Source organism: Bufo bufo, chromosome 9, assembly GCF_905171765.1.
Source record: "Bufo bufo chromosome 9, aBufBuf1.1, whole genome shotgun sequence".
NCBI classification, from domain to species: domain Eukaryota; kingdom Metazoa; phylum Chordata; class Amphibia; order Anura; family Bufonidae; genus Bufo; species Bufo bufo.
The window spans coordinates 154,674,000-154,697,893 of NC_053397.1; the positions used below are offsets into that span (position 1 = coordinate 154,674,000).

The following is a 23,894-nucleotide window of genomic DNA, read 5'->3' on the forward strand; positions in this document are numbered from 1 at the left end:
GTTCCGTTTTTTTTGCGAACCCATTGACTTGAATGGAGCCAAGCACCGTGATTTGCGGACAAGAATAGGACATGTTCTATCTTTTCACGGTACGGAAATACTGAAACGGAATGCACACGGAGACACTTCAGTATTTTTTGCTGAACCATTGAAATGAATGGTTCAGTATATGTACCGCATACTGAACTCATAAAACGGCCAGTATACTGAACGTGTGCATGAGCCCTTATAGTGTGAGGAAATGACATCATCAAGCATAATTAGCATTAACCCATGCCTGTACAAGTGACATATAAAAAAATATATACGTGTACATATGTAAGTCTAGTGAACACAGTGCATAATCATAAAATAGAGCCGTGATACAATTGTATATCATAATTCATTATGTGAATAAATACAAAATTCTGATATATATAAAGTGCACATGTGCAATCACCCAGATAACAACTGGTTAAAATAGAGAGCTATTACCACACTTCTATCATGGGGAATGGATACAAGCACATAATCAAGCAACTTACATATTCCCGATGTAACTCCATTGCCAAAGTCAGCGTCTTAGAATCCCGGATGCGCATGCGTCCGATGAGTACGTCATCCGACAGACAAACACGTGTGCGGTCAAGTGCGCATGCGCCAAAGACCCGGACGCATTTGCGTCATCCGAAAGCAAAGTACGTGCATGGCTAGGTAATCACGTCCTGTCAGTGTCATAACAAAGCCTCGCGATAGATTAATGCCCACAAGTGCCTAGTACTCCTGCACAAACCGCCATCTTGGAAAAGGTAAAGTCAGGTCAGACGCATAAAGAGCCGCGTCATGACCTGTGCCGACCATTGACCAATGAGATGTGCATGCATACCACAAACAAATCGTTACTATTCAGATCTACTGTGCCCAAATGCAAGTGCCGTCAGGCACCAACAGTTAACACATATACAGGGGACATCACATGGGCAAAGCCAACACAACAGCTTTCCCATATGTTATCCACCCCATTGACCTTGTAACATAGTGAGGGATCTCCTCAACTCATTCATACTCAGGAGACTGAAAATATTTAGCACTATAGGCGATGTATAGTTGACACTGACACCCATAATGTGATGGTGCACCACCACATTATGGGTGTCAGGTCCGACCATTCCTAGATGAACAGTTTCCTGGAAAGTGGATTGGTCGTCGTGGGCCAGTTGAATGTCCCCCAAGGTCTCCCGATCTGACCCACCTTAGACTTTTATCTTTGGGGTCATCTGAAGGCAATTGTCTATGCTGTGAAGATACGAGATGTACAGCACCTGAAACTACGGATACTGGAAGCCTGTGCTAGCATTTCTCCTGCGGTGTTGCTATCAGTGTGTGAAGAGTGGGAGAAGAGGGTTGCATTGACAATCCAACACAATGGGCAGCACATTGAACACATTTTATAAGTGGTTAGAAATTTGTAAATAACTCATGAAAGAATAAAGTTACGTTAAAACCAAGCACACCATTGTTTTTCTTGTGAAATTCCCAATAAGTTTGATGTGTCACATGACCCTTTTCCTATTGAAAAAACAAATGTTGGATTCAAAATGGCCGACTTCAAAATGGCCGCCATGGTCACCACCCATCTTGAAAAGTTTCCCCCCTCACATATACTAATGTGCCACAAACAGGAAGTTAATATCACCAACCATTCCCATTTTATTAAGGTGTATCCAAATAAATGGCCCACCCTGTACAATCCAACACTTGATCTCTTTCCTTGTGTTTGAGATCCGTAAAGTGCTTAGAGACTGGAAGATCCAATCTTTTTTGCCTGATGCTTAAGCAGTGGTTGTTCAATCTAGACTTAAAGTCTGTAGATGTTTCCCCAACATATAGAATATTGCAGGGACAGGACAGTACATATACCACATGGTCAGAAATACATGTTAGGTGAAAACGGATGGGAAAAACAACCCCCGTGGATGGATGGACGAAAGAGGAGGCTTTACACATATATCTACAATTGATACATCCAAGACACGGAAAACATCCAAGTCCGGGACGCGTCAATGTAGATTGTCTGAGGACTTTTTTTGTCCCCACATCAGCCCGCACCAATTGGTCCCTTAAACTCTTGGACTTTCTGTAGGAGAAAAACGGTGGAGAATCAAATTCAGGAACTCCCCTGATGGAGCCAGCAAGGACGGGCCAGTGTCGTCTAATAATGACTGATGCTAACACTAGCCTCAGTGTACGTAGATACAAATGGAATCCTAGACCCCATACTGTTAGTCTATGGGTTGGACAGGATTCTCTGCCTGTCCATCCCCATCACTGTATTACGATGTTCTTCCAATAATTTGTGGGGATAACCACGTTTTTTGAACTTGTGTAACATGTCATCTAACGTGTCTCTGGGTTCAAGATCGTCAGAAACTATTCTCTTGACTCTCACCATCTGTGAGTACAGAAGAGAACATATCATTCTTTTCGGATGACAGCTGCTATATAGAAGGGTTGTGTTTTTATCAGTTGGTTTGACATACAGTTGTGTACAGAAAGTGCCATTCGAATACAATACCTTAGTATCTAAAAATTGCATTTCACTGGTAGAATGTACCAAGGTAAATTGTAGAGATGTATTCACACTGTTGAGGAACCTGTGAAACTCAATCAGTTGTTCCTGATTGCCTGTCCAGATGAGGAAGACGTCATCTATGTATCGCCACCACCTCAGTACATGCCTGAAGTGGCTAGATAGATGTCCTCCTCAAACACACGCATGTATATATTAGCGAAAGTGGGGGACATGTTAGACCCCATGTCCACACCCCGCTTTTGAACATAAAAGGTGTCTTGAAACAAGAAGTAGTTGTACTCCAACAGAATAGAAAGTAATCCAAGAACAAAATCTGTAGCCATGTCTGACAATGAAGAGGCAGACAACATTTTTGTTGGGACAGCCTCAATCCCTCTATGGTGTTCAATAGAAGTGTACAGAGATACTACATGGAAAGAGGCCAGGATCACCTCTTGGGAGTCGGATGTGTACCTGATTCAGCCTAACAAGAAAATCATTAGTGTCACGGATGTAAGAAGTGCCACCAGTAGCAAAACCCTGTAGCAGTTTATCTAAAAAAGTAGCTGTCCGAGCCAGACACTATTGGTCGCCCAGGTGGGTCGACCAGTGTCTTATGGATCTTGGGTAATATATATAGTACTGGAGTTATAGCGTGAGCTACAGTAAGATAATTCCTGAGCTCATCATCTATAACCCCAGATGCATATGCATCAGTCAAGCATTGTCTGATGACGGCGCCTATCCGAAATTTCGGATCATTATCCAAGACTCCATAAACATCAGTGTCACTCAATTGTCGCATTACCTCTGATACATACTTTCCAGAATCCATAACTACAACGGCACCACCCTTGTCCGCAGGCTTGAAGACAAGGGTGGCGTCGTTCCTGAGTTGTTTCAAGGCCTCAGCCTCCTCCCTTGTGAGATTGGGATGCTGGAAAACAGAATCCTCATAATTGGCTTTCAGTTTATCAATGTCCAACCGTACACCTTTGTTATGACACTGACAGGACGTGATTTACCTAGCCATGCATGTACTTTGCTTTCGGATTACGCAAATTCGTCCGGGTCTTTGGCGCATGCGCACTTGACCGCACACGTGTTTGTCTGTCGGATGGCGTACTCATCGGACGCATGCGCATCCGGGATTCTAAGACGCTGACTTTGGCAATGGGGTTACATCGGGAATATGTAAGTTGCTTGATTATGTGCTTGTATCCATGCTCATAGTCATGTAACCTGGCCACTCCCCATGATAGAAGTGTCGTAATAGCTCTCTATTTTAACCAGTTGTTATCTGGGTGATTGCACATGTGCAATATATATATATATATATATATATATATATATATATATATATATATATATATATATATAGGAAAAGAAATCAGGGCAGCACTCCTGGTGGTCGGGTGTGGGTGCCAGCGGCGATAAACACCTTACCAAGGTGTACAATATAGAATAAAGAAAGACACCGCAGCACATCCGTTTGGTGAAAAAAGTGGGACCCTTTATTCACCTGTGCGACGTTTCGGTCCGCTTACTGGGACCATTCTCAAGCAGGCTTAAGTGTTGAAAAAATTGTTTTCTTGTTTTTAATGAATATATTTGGATAATATATTTCTTTTATTGTTTCACTTTTCAGGACCTATTGCTGGATGGGCTTAGCTCAGCGGGAGGCGTGATGCTTACTTTAAACATGTGCGGCTTATCCCTGGATTACTGCTTATTATACTGTTTACTACTGCTATATTCACTACTGTTAGGCCTATTGCACACGACCGTATGGCTTTTTCAGTGTTTTGCGATCCGTTTTTCACGGATCCGTTGATTCCGTTTTTTGTTTCCGTTGTGTTTCCGTTTCTGTTCCGTTTTTCCGTATGGCATATACAGTATACAGTAATTACATAGATAAAATTGGGCTGGGCATAACATTTTCAATAGATGGTTCAGCAAAAAACGTAACGGAAACGGAAGACATACGGATGCATTTCCGTATGTGTTCCGTTTTTTTGCGGACCCATTGACTTGAATGGAGCCACGGACTGTGATTTGCGGGCAATAATAGGGCATGTTCTATGTTAAAACGGAACGGAAAAACGGAAATACGGAAACGGAATGCATACGGAGTACATTCCGTTTTTTTTGCGGACCCATTGAAATGAATGGTTCCGTATACGGAACGCAAAAAACGGCCAGTAAACGGGGGAAAAAAACGTCCGTGTGCAATAGGCCTTACTTGTATACTTAGAAAGTTACTGTGCAGGATTCCCACCCGATAAGGGGTTAACTGTGACGAGCATAGTGGGAGGGTGATGGCTGCCGCTGTTTCACCTTCCCCCTTTTTCTGTGCCCGTTGATGCCGGACGACAGCGCATCGCAAGATGGCATGTCGCCCGACCACATACCCTGGGTGTTCTATCCGTGTATTGCCACAGAATTTCTTGTTTTGATGTTGGTTTTTACCATCACCTACGGCATTGTTATGTTATGTTGCCGTGTCACGTGACGTTTCACTGGGCGATCATGTGTTTGACTTACAGTGACGTCACGGACATGCGCAGTAGCAGTTCCGGGACGCCACTTCCATGCGGCGCATCACGCAACAGTTCATCCTCCCACCATCGAGCACGCCCAACTCCACGTACGGTCCTGTCAACTTCACATATTCACAGGTGATATTGATTCACTATTAATTGTCACTTCTGTATTTTTACTGTATTATTGACTAATACGTATACCTGGAAGCCTCATGTATGCCGATCACGGCTTTGATTTTAACTACCTTCCGGGCCTGTCACATTTGTATTCTTTTGATATTTACTATACCTTTTGTATTTTGTATATTTTATTGATTGCCACTTGTGCATGTTAATTGACTATGACTGCATAAAATGCTCACAGTTCCCACAATGCTGTATTGCTTGAGAATGGTCCCAGTAAGCGGACCGAAACGTCGCACAGGTGAATAAAGGGTCCCACTTTTTTCACCAAACGGACGTGCTGCGGTGTCTTTCTTTATTCTATATATATATATATATATATATTATATTTTTTGTATTTATTCACATAATGAATTATGATATACAATTGTATCACGGCTCTATTTTATGATTATGCACTGTGTTCACTAGACTTACATATGTACACGTATATATTTTTTTTATATGTCACTTGTACAGGCATGGGTTAATGCTAATTATGCTTAATGATGTCATTTCCTCACACGATAAGTATGTTCAGTTTGCATTGTTACATTGCTTGAGAAGCCAGATCTGCTGGTGAAACGGCGTTGGGTCAGGAGTCGGCCGAGAGATCTCTGCACCATCCAGGGTATGTTTATACTTTTGTCCTTTTTATTTCAACCTCAATCTCTACAATCGCCTCCTTTGCACTTTGTTTGGGGCGTTGCTGCTATGAGGTTTTGAGGTATGCTCTTTCAGCTAGCATTCTTTTTCCCTGTTATTTCGTGCATCGATCTCCCGGCCTCTCCTTGGGTCCTGCTACTCATCTGTGTGTCCCGCCTTGTGCTGCCTGTTTTATTATATATGTATGTATTGTTTATATATACTTACAATAAAGTTGTTTGGATCTTCATACATATGTAAGTTATTTTCATTCATTTTTTTGGTGATTATTATGACTCCTTGGGGGTCCGATGTTTTTGATATTAATCTGTCCGGTTAATATTGGTTGACCATTGCTTGAGAAAGCCTTCATGTTGGAGCCGAAACGTTGCGTCACCACTGGGTGAATAAACGGTTTTCTTCTTTTACCATACCGGAGTGCTGCTCTATTTTTTTATTATATATATATATATATATATATATATATATATATAATATATATATATAATATAAATTTATTTATTTTTTACTTTATTTTTATCTCCCTAGGTGGAGTGAACATGCAATCATTAGATCGCTTGTACCAGTCTATGGAAAAATTGCTATAGGGCTGTGGTGGCGAACCTATGGCACAGGTGCCAGAGGCGGCACTCTGAGTCCTCTCTGTGGGCACCCGCATCCTAGAAAAAGTCTATGGTATACCAATATGCCTTTTCCTGCCATTCATCAGCACAGGGCGCACTATGAACAGCACAGGCAGCGCACTGAATGTAGGCAGGCTATTATAGCAAAATGATAAAGTACATGGAAGATATACTATATTGGACTGTAATATTCTGGTTAAATTGCCATGTTGGCACTTTGTGATAAATAAGTGGATTTTGGGTTGCAGTTTGGGCACTAGGTCTCTAAAAGGTTCACCATCACTGGGGCTTAATAGGAATTTTACTATAATAGCCATGGGAGCCTTCACAAGGTTCTCAGTTGTTACAGCAACCAAATGGCTCCCATAGTCTCGTTGTCGGGAAGGACGATCGGTCATCTGAGGGAGCCCCCACCAAATGACCACTCAGATGCCGTTGTCACAAGTGATTCAATGTCTAAGTGCAGTTGTTTCCAGTCACAGACATTGTAAGTGGGTGTTTGGTGTGTAAAGGGCCTGGATAGAGAGTCCTAAAGATAATCGCTAACGACCAAAACATACAGGAGGAAGGGCATCTAATTGCAGGCCATGATGGGGACAAGCCTCCCTAGCGTCACCCCCTGAACACCCCCGGGTTCTGGGGAGCAGGGTGAGTATAATATATATGTGGGGCCCGGGCATTGGGGGGCATGTTTTACACGTTGGATAACCCATTAAATGGTGAACTGGAAATTAATAGTAAGTAGTAGCATATGTTTCTTTCATTTATAACTGGGGGTACACTTTAAAACGGATCTGTTCTGAAACAAGTCCTGTCTTTACATTAGGGTGTTTTATAAAACCCGAGCGTAACTGTGCCATGTCAGCGAAACATTTTCTAAACTCTCATGCATAATGCATGCTATTTAGCTTATTCCTCTCAGCCAGTTGTCTAAAGGGCCCTTTACACAGGCCAGGAATCCGCCAGATAATCGCTAACAAGTGTTCATGGGAACGCTCATCAGCGATTATCTGGCAGTGTAAAGGTGCCTCCGATTACCCGAGGAACGAGCGGTCTCCTCCGCTGACGAGCAGGTGATTGCTGAGATGGAATGCCTCCTTCCTCACAATCGCCTGAAAAATTGGCTCGTGTAAAGGGGCCGTTACAGACACTGCATGGTTAACAAGCAACACCTGTACAAAAGAGAGAATGCTGTGTGATCCTCCTTGTTCAATCAGCCGAGAAATAGTGGCTCATAAGTATACAACTCCGATCATGGACTTTTAACCCTTCAGATGCCAAGGTTAAATGCAACCACAGCATCTGAGCAATTACTTACTCCCAGTGATGGAACAGTCCCCCTGCAGAGAGATCATGGGAGCTGCTTTGTTGCTATGGCAGTCTGGGGGATTCTCAAGGCTCTTTGGCCTGCCATAGTAAACTTCCTATCAAGTCCTGTCACAGACAAGGTTTTAAGGGTTGTCTCACTTCCGCAAATGGCATTTATCATGTAGAGAAAGTTAAAGAATAACAAAAATGTTAGGTAAAATTTTTATAACATGTCCCTAATGCCCTAATAATAGTTTTTCTAATGCTTTATTAATGGATTTTGTATTAATAAAGCATTATTAATACAATAGACCATCATTTCCTGTGTGCTTAAAATGGACATATCTGTACACCGCTGACTTGTCAGCAGAGTACGGACATGAATGGGCCGCAGCAGCAGTGAGTACGGGCAGGAGTGCGTATTGCTGCTCCTGCCAGTGCTCCCCGGAGGTTTACTAAGTTCTGGCATAGCACATGGGTACCCTGAACGCATGTACTATGCCAGGATTAGCTGAGTGGAGCGGGCTCCTGCTTCGCTAAGATAAGAGTCCTGCATGTCAGCTCTCAGCTTAGTGAAGCAGGAGCCCTCTCCACTCAGCTAATCCTGGCATAGTACATGCGTTCAGGGTACCCATGTGCTATGCCAGAAGTTAGTAAACCTCTGGGGCACAGGCAGGAGCACCAATATGAGCTCCTGCCCGTACTCACTGCTGCTGCGGCCCCATTCATACAGTGTCTACGGCCCTTACTCCGTACACAGATGAGCAGTCAGCGGTGTACAGAAATGTCAGTTTTAAGCTCACAGCTAATGGTGCGCTTTAGAGGGGTAAAACTGTAATAAAAATACAAAATTAGAAAAATTATTAGGACATTAGGGACATGTTGTTAAAAATTTACCCAAAAGCTTAGTAACTCTTTAATACAAGGCACTTACTAATGTATTGTTATTATCCATATTGCTTCCTTTGCTGGCTTGATTCATCACATTATACACTGCTCGTTTCCCTGGTTATGACTAGGGATCGACCGATTATCGGTTTGGCCGATATTATCGGCCGATATTGAGGATTTTGAACGTTATCGGTATCGGCATCAATTTTGCCGATATACCGATAACGTATGGGGAACACAGAACGCGCTGCTCTCAGCGCTCTCTGTGTTCCCTCCGCAGCACAGGGGAGAAGGAAGCAGCGTCTCCTCCCCCTGTGCTGCTGCCGCTGCCGCCAATGAGGGGATAGAACATAAGAGGAGGGGAGGGGCTGTGGCCGCTGCGCCACCAATGAAGATAAGCCTCTCATTCATTCATATACAGGAGGCGGGAGCTGGCTGCAGAATCACATAGCCGGCTCCCGACCTCTATGAGCAATAGCTGCGGTCCGCGGTAGTTAACTCCTCAGGTGCCGCGGATCGCAGCTACCGCTGATAGAGGTCGGGAGCCGGCTATGTGATTCTGCAGCCAGCTCCCGCCTCCTGTATATGAATGATCGAGAGACTTATCTTCATTGGTGGCGCAGTGCGCCCCCCCAAGCCCCCCAGTATTAATCATTGGTGGCGCAGTGCGCCCCCCCCCCCCCACCCAGTATTAATCATTGGTGGCAGTGGCCACAGGATCCCCTCTCCCCTGCTCCTCCGATCGGAGCCCCAGCTGTGTAAGCCTGGGGCTCCGATCGGTTACCATGGCAGCCAGGACGCTATTGAAGCCCTGGCTGCCATGTTCAGCTCCATGCTGCTCTGTGCACTATGCACAGAGCAGCAGGGACAGTGTGAGATCCTATTCACCCTGATAGAGATCTATCAGGGTGAATAGGACAAAGGTTCTAGTCCCTAAGGGGGTTAAAAGTTAGTAAAAAAAAAAAACACAAAAATATTAAGTATAAATGAAAAAGATTTATAAAAAAAAAATACACCTTAACAATAAACAAAAAAAATACACATTAACAATAAACATATTAATTTTCAGCAGATTTGTGTAGGAATTTTTTTTTTTCTCAAAAATGAAAATTCCCAGAATATCGGTATAAATTATCGGCTATCGGCCTGAAAGTTCACAAATTATCGGTATCGGCCCTAAAAAATCAATATCGGTCGATCCCTAGTTATGACCATCCTGCAATATAGCAGCGGTGGTCGTGCTTATACACAATAGGAAAAAGCACCAGCCTCTTTCGTGGCCGGGACCATGGGAGCGTGCGCGGCAGCTCCCATCACGGCCATCTTGTATCTGTGCTGTGCTGGAAATGAGAAGTGTATAATATGATGGAAAAATGAATCAAGCCAGCAAAGTAGGCAATATAGATAATCACAATACATTAGTAAGTGCTTGGTATGAACTGCCACTACATGATAAATGCCATTTGCTGAAGTGAGACAACCCATTTAATAGAAATGCACTGATTTTCCCATAGACTTTAATGGTACCATTTATGCTTTACAAGTAAAAATAAATAACGATCCTTAGTATTGCTATGTCTGAAAATGCCCAAACTATTAAAATATAAGTATTTGGTAAATGATGTAACAGGAAAAAAAATAAAAAATGGCAAAATCACTGTTTGTTTTTGTTTTAGTTTTTTTAAGTATTAAAAAGAAAAGAAAATAGAAATGTGGTATCACTGTAACCATACTGCATAGGTGGCACTATAAAAAGAAACCCATAAAACAATGGCTATATTCGGGGGGGGGGGGCTAAATTCTACCCCATTGAGGATTTATTTCCAGCTTCTCACTGCATCATATGGAATATTAAGTTGTTGCCATTAGAAAGTACAACTTGGCTATATGAACAGAAAAATAAAAAATGATGGTTCCTGGAAGGCAGGGAGTAGTTAAGAGCCTCGGGAAGGGGTTAAACAAAGTTGAAATGGCTTCCAATTTGGTAGTAGACTGATACAGTGTTAAGTCATCTTATCAAACTACAAATCGTTCTCATTGCTTCAAAATTTTATTCACAGTTACATTTTTTCCCCCCTAGGGTGGTACAATGCTGGGTGAACCAGACAATGTAATAGACCTTGGTACGACTGAAGTGACTGAAGAGATCTTTCTAGAGTACCTGTCATCCCTTGGAGAATCTGGTTTCAGGTGGGCATTAAATATGACTTAAGGAAAAAGATATGATTGCAGATAATGCACTTACTATATACACATATCTACTCCAACTTGGCTATTTTTGGAAGTCCCATAGCAGTGAACGGAGATGGCCATGTGCACAGCCTGCTCTCCATTCACTGCAGGGCACAACATGGTCCTGTTCTTGAGATGGGTGTGGGCATCAGAGGTGGGACACACATGTCCAGATAGGACAACTCCTTTAAAGGAAATCTGTCACCAAATATCAGCATTAATCCAGCTGATGTGAGATGTGCACTTGTCACCTGAAATGCTGTTGATCCCATCTCTATAGGTGGCCATAATGTTTAGAAAATAGCTGTTTTGTAATATGTGAATTAGCCCCTTGGTGCAATGAGGGAGGTGCCATTGCACCCAGAGGCTCCACTCCCTGTATCCTGTGTTGCGCCCCACTGCTTTGACTGACAGGCAGGGCAGTGAAAATATATTCACACCAGGCCCTGAAGACTTGTGGGAGTGCATTTGGCGCATGCACTGTACAGAGATAGAGACCAATGAGGTCTCCAATTATTTATTTCAATTATTCATGATGAAAGAAAAGTTATGGCTGGTGGAATGCAAGAAGGCAAAAATGCCCCTCACTGATCCTAAGAATGAAGGAGGCACAGCGATAGTTTAGTGCTGCATCCCCTTCACTGTTTCTCTCAGCACAGTGGGGCCCCGGGCACCTTCTGTGCTAGAATTGGAGCATGGCCCTATCCGAGTGAATGGAACTAACTGCAGTTCCCTACGTAGACAGGTGACGGGAGCAACATTTTACAGTGAAAACTTCACCAGCACTGCAGACCCTTCTTTCCAAGATTTGTAGGTATTTCAGAGGGTGTAGCCCCACCAGTCATAAAGTGATGGCATATCCTAGCAATATGTCATCACTTTATAAGATAGGAATACCCCTTTAACCCTTTCCAGACATGTGATATACATGTGTGTCACAAGGGAGAGTGCTCCATGTGGCTGATAACTCTAATTCCGGCTGTGACATCTAAACAGTTAGACAGAGGGCGTGGACTCTTCCTGTCATCCAATTAACCCACAGATTAATCGTGGGGTGCTCAGTGGTTATCATGGCAGGGTGCAGGACAGTCAGGACAGTGCAGCGCCTGCCGGAAGACAGGGGAGGAATGAAGACCGGGACGGTGAGTATTACAAGCGCTTGCAGCGCTTCACTCCCTACTCCCGGCACCTAAAGCATACTAGTGAGCGCTTCGATAATGGAAGCGCTCGCTAGTATTCGCTTTATAATACGCACGGCCATTTTCCCCCATTTTTGGGGGAATAAAAGTGCGTCTTATAAAACTAAAAATACGGTAAACTTATTTATCCAATATGGTTAACAGTGTAATGGAGAAAAAAATGGCTGATTCAGTGTTTTGTCCCCCCCCCCCTCTCTTCACCTCTTAAAACATATTGAATAAAAAGTCATACACACTTTAGAATGATATCCATAAAAACTACAGATGGCCCTGCAAAAAATGAGCCCTTATACAGCTATGTACAGGGGAAACTCGAAGAATTTGAATATTGTGCAAAATTCATTTATTTCAGTAATCCAACTTAAAAGGTGAAACTAACATATGAGATAGGCTCATTACATGATTATGGCTTACAGCTTATGGAACCCCCCAAATCACAATCTCAGGTACCCTTTGCTCAGGGGGTATGGATTAATTAGCTGACTAGAGTGGGACACTTTGAGCCTAGAATATTGAGCCTTTTCACAAAATTCAAATTTTAAGTTGCATTAATGCAATTCCTTTTAATTTGCATTACTAAAATAAATTAACTTTTGCACGATATTCAAATTTTTCGAGTTTCACCTGTAGATGATTGTGGTCCATGTGCCTTTTTTTTTTTTTCCTATTTCTTTTTCATGGAAATGAAGTACGTGCGCGATCTGCAAAAAAAAATGGGGATTGGACATGATGGTTATGTATTGAGGCCTTTAAGGCGTTTTACGACACTTTTTTAACAATCTGTCTCTGTATAGGTCATCTATATCTGGTCAGTACGGCTTCAACACCCAGGACCCCCACTGATCATCTGTTTGAGAAGGCACCAGCGCTCCTGTGAGTGCTGCAGCCTTCTCACAGAGTACCGCAGGCAAGGGACAACACATTCATCTGTCACATGCCCTAGGCGCAGCTCGGTCCCGTTCAAATGAATGGGGAGGAGGAGCTGCAATACCAGCCACTATCCAATGTACATCGCTGTGCTTGGTGAGCTGCGAGACGAACATGGGTGCCTTCTTAAACAGCTGATGAGTAGGGGTCCTGGATATTGGGCCCCCACCAACTACTGGAAACCAGGACCCTCACAGACTAGAAAACTGCTACGTAATGATCTGAATGTGTATTCGCTTTCAAAAGATGTGCGCTTTTTCTTAAGTTAAGTTGTTATGCTTATTTCACAAAGCAGTGATTTCATAGTGGCTGATGTATGCTCTCTTCCCCACAGCGGGGAGTCCTACCATTTATTTGATCACAACTGTAATACATTTAGCAATGAAGTTGCTCAATTTCTAACTGGGAAGAAGATTCCTTCATATATTACAGAGCTGCCATCCGAGGTCTTGTCTACGTAAGTATATATTTCTTTTCCTATGGTCATGACTATTTAGAACTTGATATGTACAGAGTGATATTTTACAGCCTTATGGATTAAGAGACAAACGCATTTCAGTTTCTTTTCTGGGTAAAGAACAATTCCATTCCTTTTCAATAAGGGAATTCTTAGAATTAAAGTAAGTTTTATTTCTTTAAAAAAGGCATGGATGCTATTAGAATAAAATAAAGTAAACTTATCTTTACACACTTACTGTCTTGAACCCCCTCCATTCCAGCTCCACTGCTCCTATCCACCTTGTTGCAGCCGTAATGCAATGTTTTGCCTGCAGGGATGACGTGCCCTAAAAATAGCTGACAACCTCTTTTAAAGGGGTTTTACCTTCTCCACATTTGTGGCTTATCACGAAGATATGCTACAAATGTCAGATACGTAGACGATAGACCCACACCACGCATGGGCTGCCATCATCATTTCGCTGCTAAGGACATGTGAAGACAGCTGAGCAAGCTTGCTCGCTATTTTCAGAAGTCGCATTGCACTGGACCTGCAAATGTACAGTGTGCTGTCCTTCACTTCAGGGGCCGTGTTCTGGCCATTTTACTCCCTGGAAAAAGTCTAAGGCGTACAATTAGACTTTTCCCCTTCATTCAGCAGCACAGGGAATGGCACAGGCAGCGCAGCGATGCTGCCTGTGCCTGAAATGACCAATAGCAAAGCTTCATACAGTAAGGAGCTTTACTATTGGATGGTTTGGGCGGGCGCCAGAGCGATACAGCGCCCTGCAGCAGGGGAAGCCGGCGGGAGCTGAAAGGAGGAGGGGCCGGCTCCTGGGAGTTTCTACAGTTAGGAGAACAGGGTGCGCTGCACAAGGACCCCGGGGAACATGGCGGCGGAGGAGATGAAGAGGACTCTTCAGAGGTGACAAACATCCCCGGACATTAAGGTGACAGCAGTGTGTGATCATCACACACTGCACCACATACATCACACACTGATGCTTGTAGTGAATGCAGGCAGGCAATTAGAGCCAACTGATAAAGTACAGGGTTAATTCCGCTATATTGGACTGGACTTTATCACTTGGCTATAATTGCCTGATGGTATTTAGTAATGGTCCCCTGCATAAATACTCACCTCTTAGGCCACGTTCACACCACCACTATTTATGATGAGCAGAGCAACAAAAATAACAGAAGTGCTGGATCTGGCACGTAAAGGTGGGTTTTTGTCATACTTTCAACATACATAAAAACCGTAGAGATTAACAGACGCCTCAGACAGATGCCATACTGTGGCATCCGTCGCCACGGAGTTCCATTGTAAAAAAAAAAAAAAGTATACTTTATTTTTCATTTTTTTTACATTTTTTTTTCAGAACTCAGCAGGATGAGAAAGTGTAGTGTACCACGTTTTTCCATCCTGCAAGGTTCAGAAAAAACATGAAGGCATTTTTTACAATGGAACTTTGCAACAGTATGGCATCTGTCTGAGGTGTCTGATAACATATATACGTTTTTTGTGTACATTAAATGTATGACAAAAATGTGATGTGAGCCCAGCCTGACCGGGAAGAGGCTGAACAGACTCTGCCGACTATGAAGGAGTCCGTTCAGTTTCAGAGCTGCATACAAGGCTTTTGACAGAATCTGCATCAGAGGCTCCAAACGCAGATGTGAGCAAGCGCAGGCCTACGTATTATGTACTTGTATTACTGCAGCTTTCGTACTCCTCCTCGGGTAAAAATACTTCTCAAAAATGGTCAGGAGTATTTTTACTCTTCTGGAAAAAAACGTAGTGCGACCTCTGAGTGCGAAAGTAACCTTATTAATTTCCTTGCGAAATTGCTACAAAAACATTTCTCTTGACCTGAGCTTTTGCCCATATTCAGACGACGGCATATACATTTGTCTACAAGCCGTCATAAAACAGGTAAACGTTTCTCAAATAAAGATATATCTTTACAATGCTCAAAATCGGGGATACCGCACTCTATACGTGGTGTAAGCAGTCTGTAGCAGTCATCTTTAGAGGTCTTTTCATCTTCTCGTAGCTGCTTGTCTCAGGACTTATTTGTTCTGTCCAATGCAGCAGAAAATGTTGTAAAGCCCGACCTATGTCCCTTCTGACCTCACATCTTCCACCACATCGGTTGCTTCATACAGAACTTCCCATTGTGTGTAAGGGTATGTTCATCATATAGATCGTGAACATCTCTTTATAACAAAGTTAGAATCAGTCCCTCACATGGATCCACAAATCTCATTTATTGCTCCAATTGTTCTGCTAGATTTATTTCAGGCTTGCAACTCAAGGTCTTCCCCTGTAACTGCCACAGCTTCTAACAGAAGATATGGCTGGTTGAAGCAGGTGACCACTTGCAACCACCTCAGTGAGGTGGATGGAGAAATGAGAACAAACAGCAGGTGGCGCTATACAGATACATTTTATTGAATAGCTCAGTGGGTATACTACATTTTTAATTACATTCAGTCAAAAAGTATTCATACTCAAGGGCTGGTTTAAAACTGTAGAATATTTTTCATGGGACAACCCCTTTAATGTGTATTTATCCAACAGAAATACAAAGCTGTATCCTCAAATTTCCGTCGCTGATTTGCTGCAGGAGTGCAGCAGATTCACACAAAGTTAAAGGGACATTGTCACCTGGATTTTACTTACTGAGCGATTAACATCACATCAGTCTCCACGATTTACATTAGCATATACTAGTATTACAGTCTCTTTTTTTCTTTTCATTTGTATACCTTTTAATCATATGTTAATTACCTCGATAAGGAACCCAAGGGGCTGTCCCTCCGGCCGTTGGAGCCCAGCCGCGCCCATTATCTCGGAGCCCAGCACCGCCCCACTGCTAATTTATTCACTGCTCATTACTGGCGTAATGTGTTTGTTGCACCCGAAATCTCACGCATGCGCCATGGATACTCATGTCAGCGCCCGCGCAGTGTCCTGGCATCGGCCTCACAGAACGAAGTGCGCATGCGCCATCTTCACTCGACCTGGAAATGCGCAAGATTTCGGGCACAACAAACACATTACGTTGGCGATAAGCAGTGAATAAATTAGCAGTGGGGCTCCAACGGCCGAAGGGACAGCCCCTTGGGCTCCTTATCGAGGTAATTAACATATGATTAAAAGCTATTTTCTAGACAAATGAAAAGACAAAGGGCTGTAATACTAGTATATGTTATGTAAATTGTGGAGACTGATGTGATGTTAATAGCTCAGTAAGTGAAATCCAGGTGACAGCGTCCCTTTAATCCCCATTTCTGGCTGAAATAAGGGACATGACACTTATTTATGTGGTGGAAAAATAATCTTCCTAAAGTCTGTGCTTATTTTTTACGATACGGTTGCAGAAATTAATTTACGTGAGTGGGACACATAAGGATATCCTAGGCCTTCTTTTACTACATTTGCAAATGTCCCCACATATAGCACATCGTGCCCCTTTTTATACAATACGTGGACTCATTTTGTAATGTACACAAGATAGCCAATGCTTTACTCTGACGGGATCTGGTGCCACCCTTCACACAAGATACCAGTTTGTATTATGTCTGAAAGTGACTGGGCTGTGTTTGAGGGTTTGTGCCTCACCGACACCGCTGCGTGGGACTGTAGCCTAAATGAACACAAGCAAGGGGGGGGTTATAAAAACTTAACACAAATGCAATGTAGAGCAGTTGCCAGAAGCAGTTCATCATATTCCAGCTCACATATTTCCAAGGACTTAAACCAATGAAATCTGAGACCTTATGAGGATTTTATTTTATGCACTTCTATAGCGCTACTATATTCCGCAGCACTTTAGAGGAAACTGTAGTACCCGGAGGAAACCCATGCCAACACTGGGAGAACATACAAACTCCATGCAGATGTTGTCCTTTGTCAGATTAGAGCCTAGGACACGACCGTATTGCTTTTTCAGTGTTTTGCGGTCTGTTTTTCATGGATCCATTGTTCTGTTTTTTTGTTTCCATTGTGTTCCTGTTCCGTTTTACGTATGGCATATACAGTAATTACATAGAAAAAATTGGACTAGGCATAAAATTTTCAATAGATGGTTCCGCAAAAACGGAACGGATACGGAAGACATACGGATGCATTTCCATATGTGTTCCGATTTTTTTGCGGACCCATTGACTTGAATGGAGACACGGAACGTGATTTGCGGGCAATAATAGGACATGTTCTATCTTTCAACAGAACGGAAATACGGAATGCATACGGAGTACATTCCGTTTTTTTTTTTTTGTTTTTTTTTGCGGAACCATTGAAATGAATGGCCTGCTCCCCCTCACTCACTGAAGCCATTTGGCATCAGGAGAGAGATAGTGTGTGGACTCTCATTGCAGTCCTTGGTGACCTTTTGGCGCCAGGGGTGGTGTGGAGTGGGCCCGGCATGCATGCTGGTAACTGCTTTCCGTGGATATAATGGAGGCCATTTGGCACCAAAAATGACAGAAATTCAGGCGGATCCAGCATGCATGTGGAACCTGCACTTTCTGAATTATATGATAGCCATCATGGCACATAACAGGTAAAATTTAGTGTTAGGAACCCGTCTAACTAGAGATCGCCTTGATGTGCGGCAGACGGGCTCAAATAATTTTGTACAAAACGATTTGCCAAGCATCTCTAACTTATTAGTATAGCATTTGCAATTATGATGCAATTTTGTACTTTATTTGGTTTGCAGTGAGCTGTTGCATTGCATTGAAATGAATGGTTCCATATACGGAACGCAAAAAACAGCCCGTAAACAAAAAGACGGTCGTGTGAAAGAGGCCAAAGTTTGAAGAATTTTTCCTAATGTCTCCTTTATCTTATGATCTGACAATCAAATGTATAATATTCTCATTAGTGTGCCACCTCTGCACCAGTGTCTATTCGGGTCAAGAGGATGAATGTTTTACCTTAAAAGGAGGATTTAAGATTGGCCCTCACAGCTTTTTAAACTTTCCATTTTATTGTCTTAGGGTACTTTCACATTAGCGTTTTTCTTTTCCGGCATAGAGTTCCGTCACAGGGGCTCTATACCAGAAAAGAACTGATCAGGCATATCCCCATGCATTCTGAATGGAGAATAATCCGTTCAGGATGTCTTCAGTTCAGTCATTTTGACTGATCAGGCAAAAGAGAAAACCGTAGCATGCTACGGTTTTATCTCCGGCAAAAAAAAAAAAGAAGACTTGCCTGAATGCCGGATCCGTAATTTTTTTTCCATAGGAATGTATTAGTGCCGGATCCGTCCTTCCGGTCTGCGCATGCGCAGACCTTTAAAAATGATAAAAAAAATAAATACCGGATCCGTTTTGCCTGATGACACCGGAAAAACGGATCCGGTATTGCAATGCATTTTTCTGACTGATCAGGCATTTTTCAGACTGATCAGGATCCTGATCCGTCTGAAAAATGCCTGATCAGTCAGAAAAAAGTCAGACATGCGTTTGCATACAGTTTGCCTGATCAGGCAGGCAGTTCAGGCAACGGAACTGCCTCCCGGAATCAAACGACGCAAGTGTGAAAGTACTCTAACAAGCAAAGAATTGACTGTTATAAAAATCTAAATTGATTTTTCATTTTTTTCTTCCAGACCCTTTGGACAAGCCATCCGTCCTCTTCTGGATTCTGTTCAAATTCAACCTTCTGGGGGAAACAGTTTTAACAGGCAAAATGGACCAAGCTAACCAGGCCGCCCTGCTCTCCAGTGCGGGCAGTACCCTGCTTTTTAACTTAATATAAATTTTATTACCTACTTTCTGACCCAAATTGTTCCTTTTAAATTCAACTTCTGCAGTAGGACATTACAATATATTCTGAATGTTCGTCTGTAGGTTGCATCATCAGCAAACTAATCTCTAAAATAAGTAAATGTAAAACCGTCAGATAACAGAAGGCATGCTTCCTTCAAAGTCCCCTGTTCTGTCCATCATGTTCAACCAAGTCCTGCGAGAGGACCTGATGAAGGGAGGTAGAGTTGGTAAATTAGAAATGTATTACCCCAGTGATCTGGAGTAAGGTATAAAAATGACCATAAGGCATGAACCAGTCTGCCCTCAAAAGGAAACCTCTTTTTTCTCCTCTTGAATAAAAGAGAAACATATTGGGCGAACCTTTCGACCTGTATGGTCTTTCTCAAGCAACTAACATTTTGAACAAAATCAAATACATATACCCTCTCAACAAGTCACATGACTCAATTGAGTATGCTAATTATAAATTACAAATTCAAGATAAGCCCCACCTCTTTCTGTGTTCCCCAACAGTGTAAACTATTTATCATCTTATCCAAATCATAATCCTACTTCGTACATAATCTGTTATCACAAATATTAAAATCGTGCTTACTATTGTCTCCGATGAGTTCCTGGAGGACATATCCCAGAAGAGGCCTTCGGCTGTTCAATAAGGCGTTGGCATCGTCCCATGGCCTAACGAACACCGCACTCAGTGTATTAATATGGATGTTGCAGAGGTATAATATAAGGGGAGGGACATTGAGCTTGAATGTTTACACCGTTTCCATGACGCCGCTGGAGAAGCGCTGTGCGGGAGCAGGGAGCCTGACGTCGCATCCGGTCTATACGTGTGCCGGGCGCGCATGCGCAATGTGCACGTGAGGACGCGGGGACGTACGTTCGGTTTCCATGATACCTGCCGGGGACACTGCGCAGGCGCCATGGGACGATGCTAACGCCGTCTTGAACAGACGAAGGCGCGCATGCGCCCTAAGACTAGAGGAACGCCAGATGGAGCGTGTTCTTCCATACCATGAACTTTAACATGAAGGCCTCTTCTGGGATATGTCCTCCAGGAACTCATCGGAGACAATAGTAAGCACGATTTTAATATTTGTGATAACAGATTATGTACGAAGTAGGATTATGATTTGGATAAGATGATAAATAGTTTACACTGTTCGGGAACACAGAAAGAGGTGGGGCTTATCTTGAATTTGTAATTGATAATTAGCATACTTAATTGAGTCATGTGACTTGTTGAGAGGGTATATGTATTTGATTTTGTTCAAAATGTTAGTTGCTTGAGAAAGACCACACCGGTCGAAACGTCACATTGCTTGGGTGAATAAACCTTTGGATATTGAAGACAAGAGAGTGCTGCAGTTTCTTTACTAGTCTATTCATGTTTGGGGGAGTGCAGGACTGACTCCCAACACGGCTGGCACCACCACATTAAAGAGGACCTTTCACTTGTAAAAACTATGTGAACTAAGTATGCTGCCATATAGAGCGGCGCCCGGGGATCTCACTGGACTTACTATTATCCCCGGGCGCCGCTCCGTTCTCCCGTTATAGGCTCCGGTACCTTTGCTCCTTAAGTTATAGTAGGCGGGTCTTCCCTTGTTCTCCTGGGCGTCTCCTTCTTCTAGGCTGCAGCGCTGGCCAATCGCAGCGCACAGCTCACAGCCTGGGAGTTTTTTTCTCCCAGGCTGTGAACTGTGCGCTGCGATTGGCCAGCGCTGCAGCCTAGGAGAAGGAGACGCCCACAGGACAAGGGAAGACCCGCCTACTATAACTTAAGGAGCAAAGGTACCGGAGGGCATAACGGGAGAACGGAGCGAAGCCCGGGGATAATAGTAAGTGCAGTGAGATCCCCGGGCGCCGCTCTACATGGCAGCATACTTAGTTCACATAGTTTTTACAAGTGAAAGGTCCTCTTTAAGGAACGGTAATTTATTACTATTTTTTCCGCTGTGCTGCTACACTTCGTTTTTTCAGTTATTTGGTCAGTGATTTCCCTCGGTTATTGTGAGCCAAAATCGGGTGCGGGTAAAAAAAAACACAGAACAGGGGCAAATCTTTCCATTAGGCCTTATGCACACGACCGTTGTCTGTTTTGCAGTCCGCAAATTGCGGATCCGCAAAACACGGGCAGCCATCCAAAACGGACAAGAATAGGACAGGTTATATTTTATTTTATTTTTTTGCAGACCACCGAACAGAGCAAGGGATGCAGACAGCACACTGAGTGCTGTCTGCATCTTTTGCGGCGCCATTGAAGTGAATAGGTCCGCATCCAAGCCGCTAAAACTGCGGCTCGGATGCGGACCAAAACAACAGTCGTGTGCATGAGGCCTTATGCTTCATCTCTGTATAGGCACTTCTGGTTTTGGCTCACAATCGCTGATGGAAATCACTGATAAAAACTGAAGTGTAAACTAAGCCTTAGGCCTCTTGCACACGACCATATGTATTTTGCGGTCCGCAAAAAATACGGATGACGGCCGTGTGCATTCCGTATTTTACGGAACAGCTGGCCCCTAATAGAACAGTACTATCCTTGTCCGTAATGCGGACAGTAATAGGACATGTTCTATTTTTTTGCGATGCGGAAACAGAATGCAAACAGAGTACCTTCCGTTTTTTTTTTTTTGTTTTTTTTAAATCTTTCCTCATAACTAAGACTCCTCTATGGCCCAGTGCCATGCCGGTAACTAGCGCCAATCGACTATATCCCGTTTACACAGGGCAATGTGCTTTGGACATACAATTATTTTAGGTGCTGCATGAAAGATGCACAGGGAGCTGACACATGTTCAGGTTTTTCCAATGCAGTTTTTGAAGCCGAACCTAGAAATTGATAGAAAAAAGTGGAGAAGTAGTATTTGCCCTAATGCTTTCTCTCCTGTTATGATGCACATCTTATTTTGGCTTTAAAAACTGCATCAAAAAGCCTAAACATGTGTCAGCACACAGACCAATATTGGGAATGACCATTCATACAGTATGAATGCTTGTTCTTGATAATTGGTCTGATCTTTAAAGGACCCTAAGGGCTGTTTTACACTAGCGAGTCCATTGTGGGAATCGCGCTCCGTATGTGATCGTGATCCTCTGTTGTGGTCTTGCAGGAGCGCAGGGCATTATCATGATTGATACTGCTATGTGTCTCTGCTTGACGTTACTGCTGCAGAATCGTAGTGACATAAAGCTGTCACTATGATCCTGTAGAAGTAAGGTCAAACAGAGGCACATAGCATTATAAATCATGATAATGCCCTGCGCCGCTGCATTAATAGCAGGCCGCGGCGGGGACGAGCCTCACTAGCGTCAAGATGTTTTGATCCGCGCACAGGAGAGATGCAGCAGCGGGCATCAGGAGCGATGCGGGTGCCGGGCAATTATAACCTGTATGAGGTGCATGGGTATTTTGGGGACATTATAGGGGTTGGATGATCCCATTTAATAAATAAGTAAAATAGGGGACGCATTACTGAACCTTGGGGTACACCACTTATAATCCGGGACCATTCTGTATAGGAATCATTGACCACAACTCTCTGGACATTGTCCTTCAGCCAGTTTTAAATCCTGTAGACCTTATTTTATCAATTAAGCATTTATGAGGGACAGTATGAAATGTGTTTGCAAAATCCAAAACCTCACATCATAGACTGTGCAGGTTCAGCTTGTGTGAACAGAAGATCTGGACCTGTGACACAAGCAGTCCCTAGTTTTCCAAGCTCCTCTTGAACATTGACTATTCATACTTTGCTCCTTTATTGTTCAGTGAAGACAGAATGCAAACAGTGCAAAAAAATTGCCAGTCAGTGTTTTTCTCCATCTACACAGAGGTTGTTTTTCTGCAAGTTAATTTTTAAGTTGTGTTTTTTTTTTTCATTCTTCCGATTTTTCGGATTTAAACCATTTTATTACACGATCTCCTTACTAATACCTCCTAATAATACTGCCACATGTTGCACCAGTATCTACTGCCCATGCAGTGTACACTCTACTGATAAAAGTGCCATGGGTCGGACTTGCCATTGAATTTGTTCTTTTCAGGAATAAGTGTCAGAAAGTTTTGATTGTAGGGATCGTTCATAGGAACATGTGCGGCCCACATTTGCGGATCCGCAATACACGGGCACCGTTCCGTGCGCATTCCGCATCAGATGTGTACCCATTCACTTCAATGGGTCCGCAAATCTGGAGATGCGGAACGGAAGCACTACAGAGTGCTTCCTGGGGTTCCGTTCCATGCGTCCGCACCGCAAAAAGATAGAACATGCTCTATCTTTTTTCAGAATGGACAGATCGCGGACCCATTCAAGAAAATGGGTCCGCGATCCCCATGCGGCTGGGCCACGGTCGGTGCCCGTGCAGTGCAGACTGCAATTTGCGGTCCACAGCACAGGCTTCACACGGTCGTGTGAACGAGCCCTTAGGGCTCGTTTACACGACCATATGGCTTTTTCAGTGTTTTGCAGGCTGTTTTTAACGGATCCGTTTTTTGTTTCAGTAGTGTTTCCGGTTCCATTCTGTTTTTCCTTTCCGTTGGCATATACAGTAATTACAT

The 23,894-nt window shown here is 43.3% G+C and overlaps 1 protein-coding gene and 1 long non-coding RNA gene across 2 annotated transcripts in view; one reads left to right on the top strand and one right to left on the bottom strand.

The window, feature by feature from the left end:
• Positions 1-19,392, top strand: part of DESI1 (desumoylating isopeptidase 1) — a 32,651-nt gene extending 13,259 nt beyond the window's left edge. The window contains exons 4-6 of the mRNA XM_040407083.1: positions 10,825-10,934; positions 13,437-13,559; positions 19,168-19,392. Of these exons, the coding sequence (XP_040263017.1) occupies positions 10,825-10,934; positions 13,437-13,559; positions 19,168-19,261 (327 nt within the window). The 3' untranslated portion in view covers positions 19,262-19,392. The remainder of the gene's footprint in view (positions 1-10,824; positions 10,935-13,436; positions 13,560-19,167) is intronic.
• Positions 1,531-23,502, bottom strand: LOC120978756. Its single transcript, XR_005774183.1, has 3 exons — positions 22,115-23,502; positions 11,763-11,773; positions 1,531-1,542 (listed from the first exon to the last, which is right to left on the bottom strand). It is a non-coding gene; the product is annotated as an uncharacterized LOC120978756 (long non-coding RNA).
• Positions 23,503-23,894: the final 392 nt, after the last annotated feature.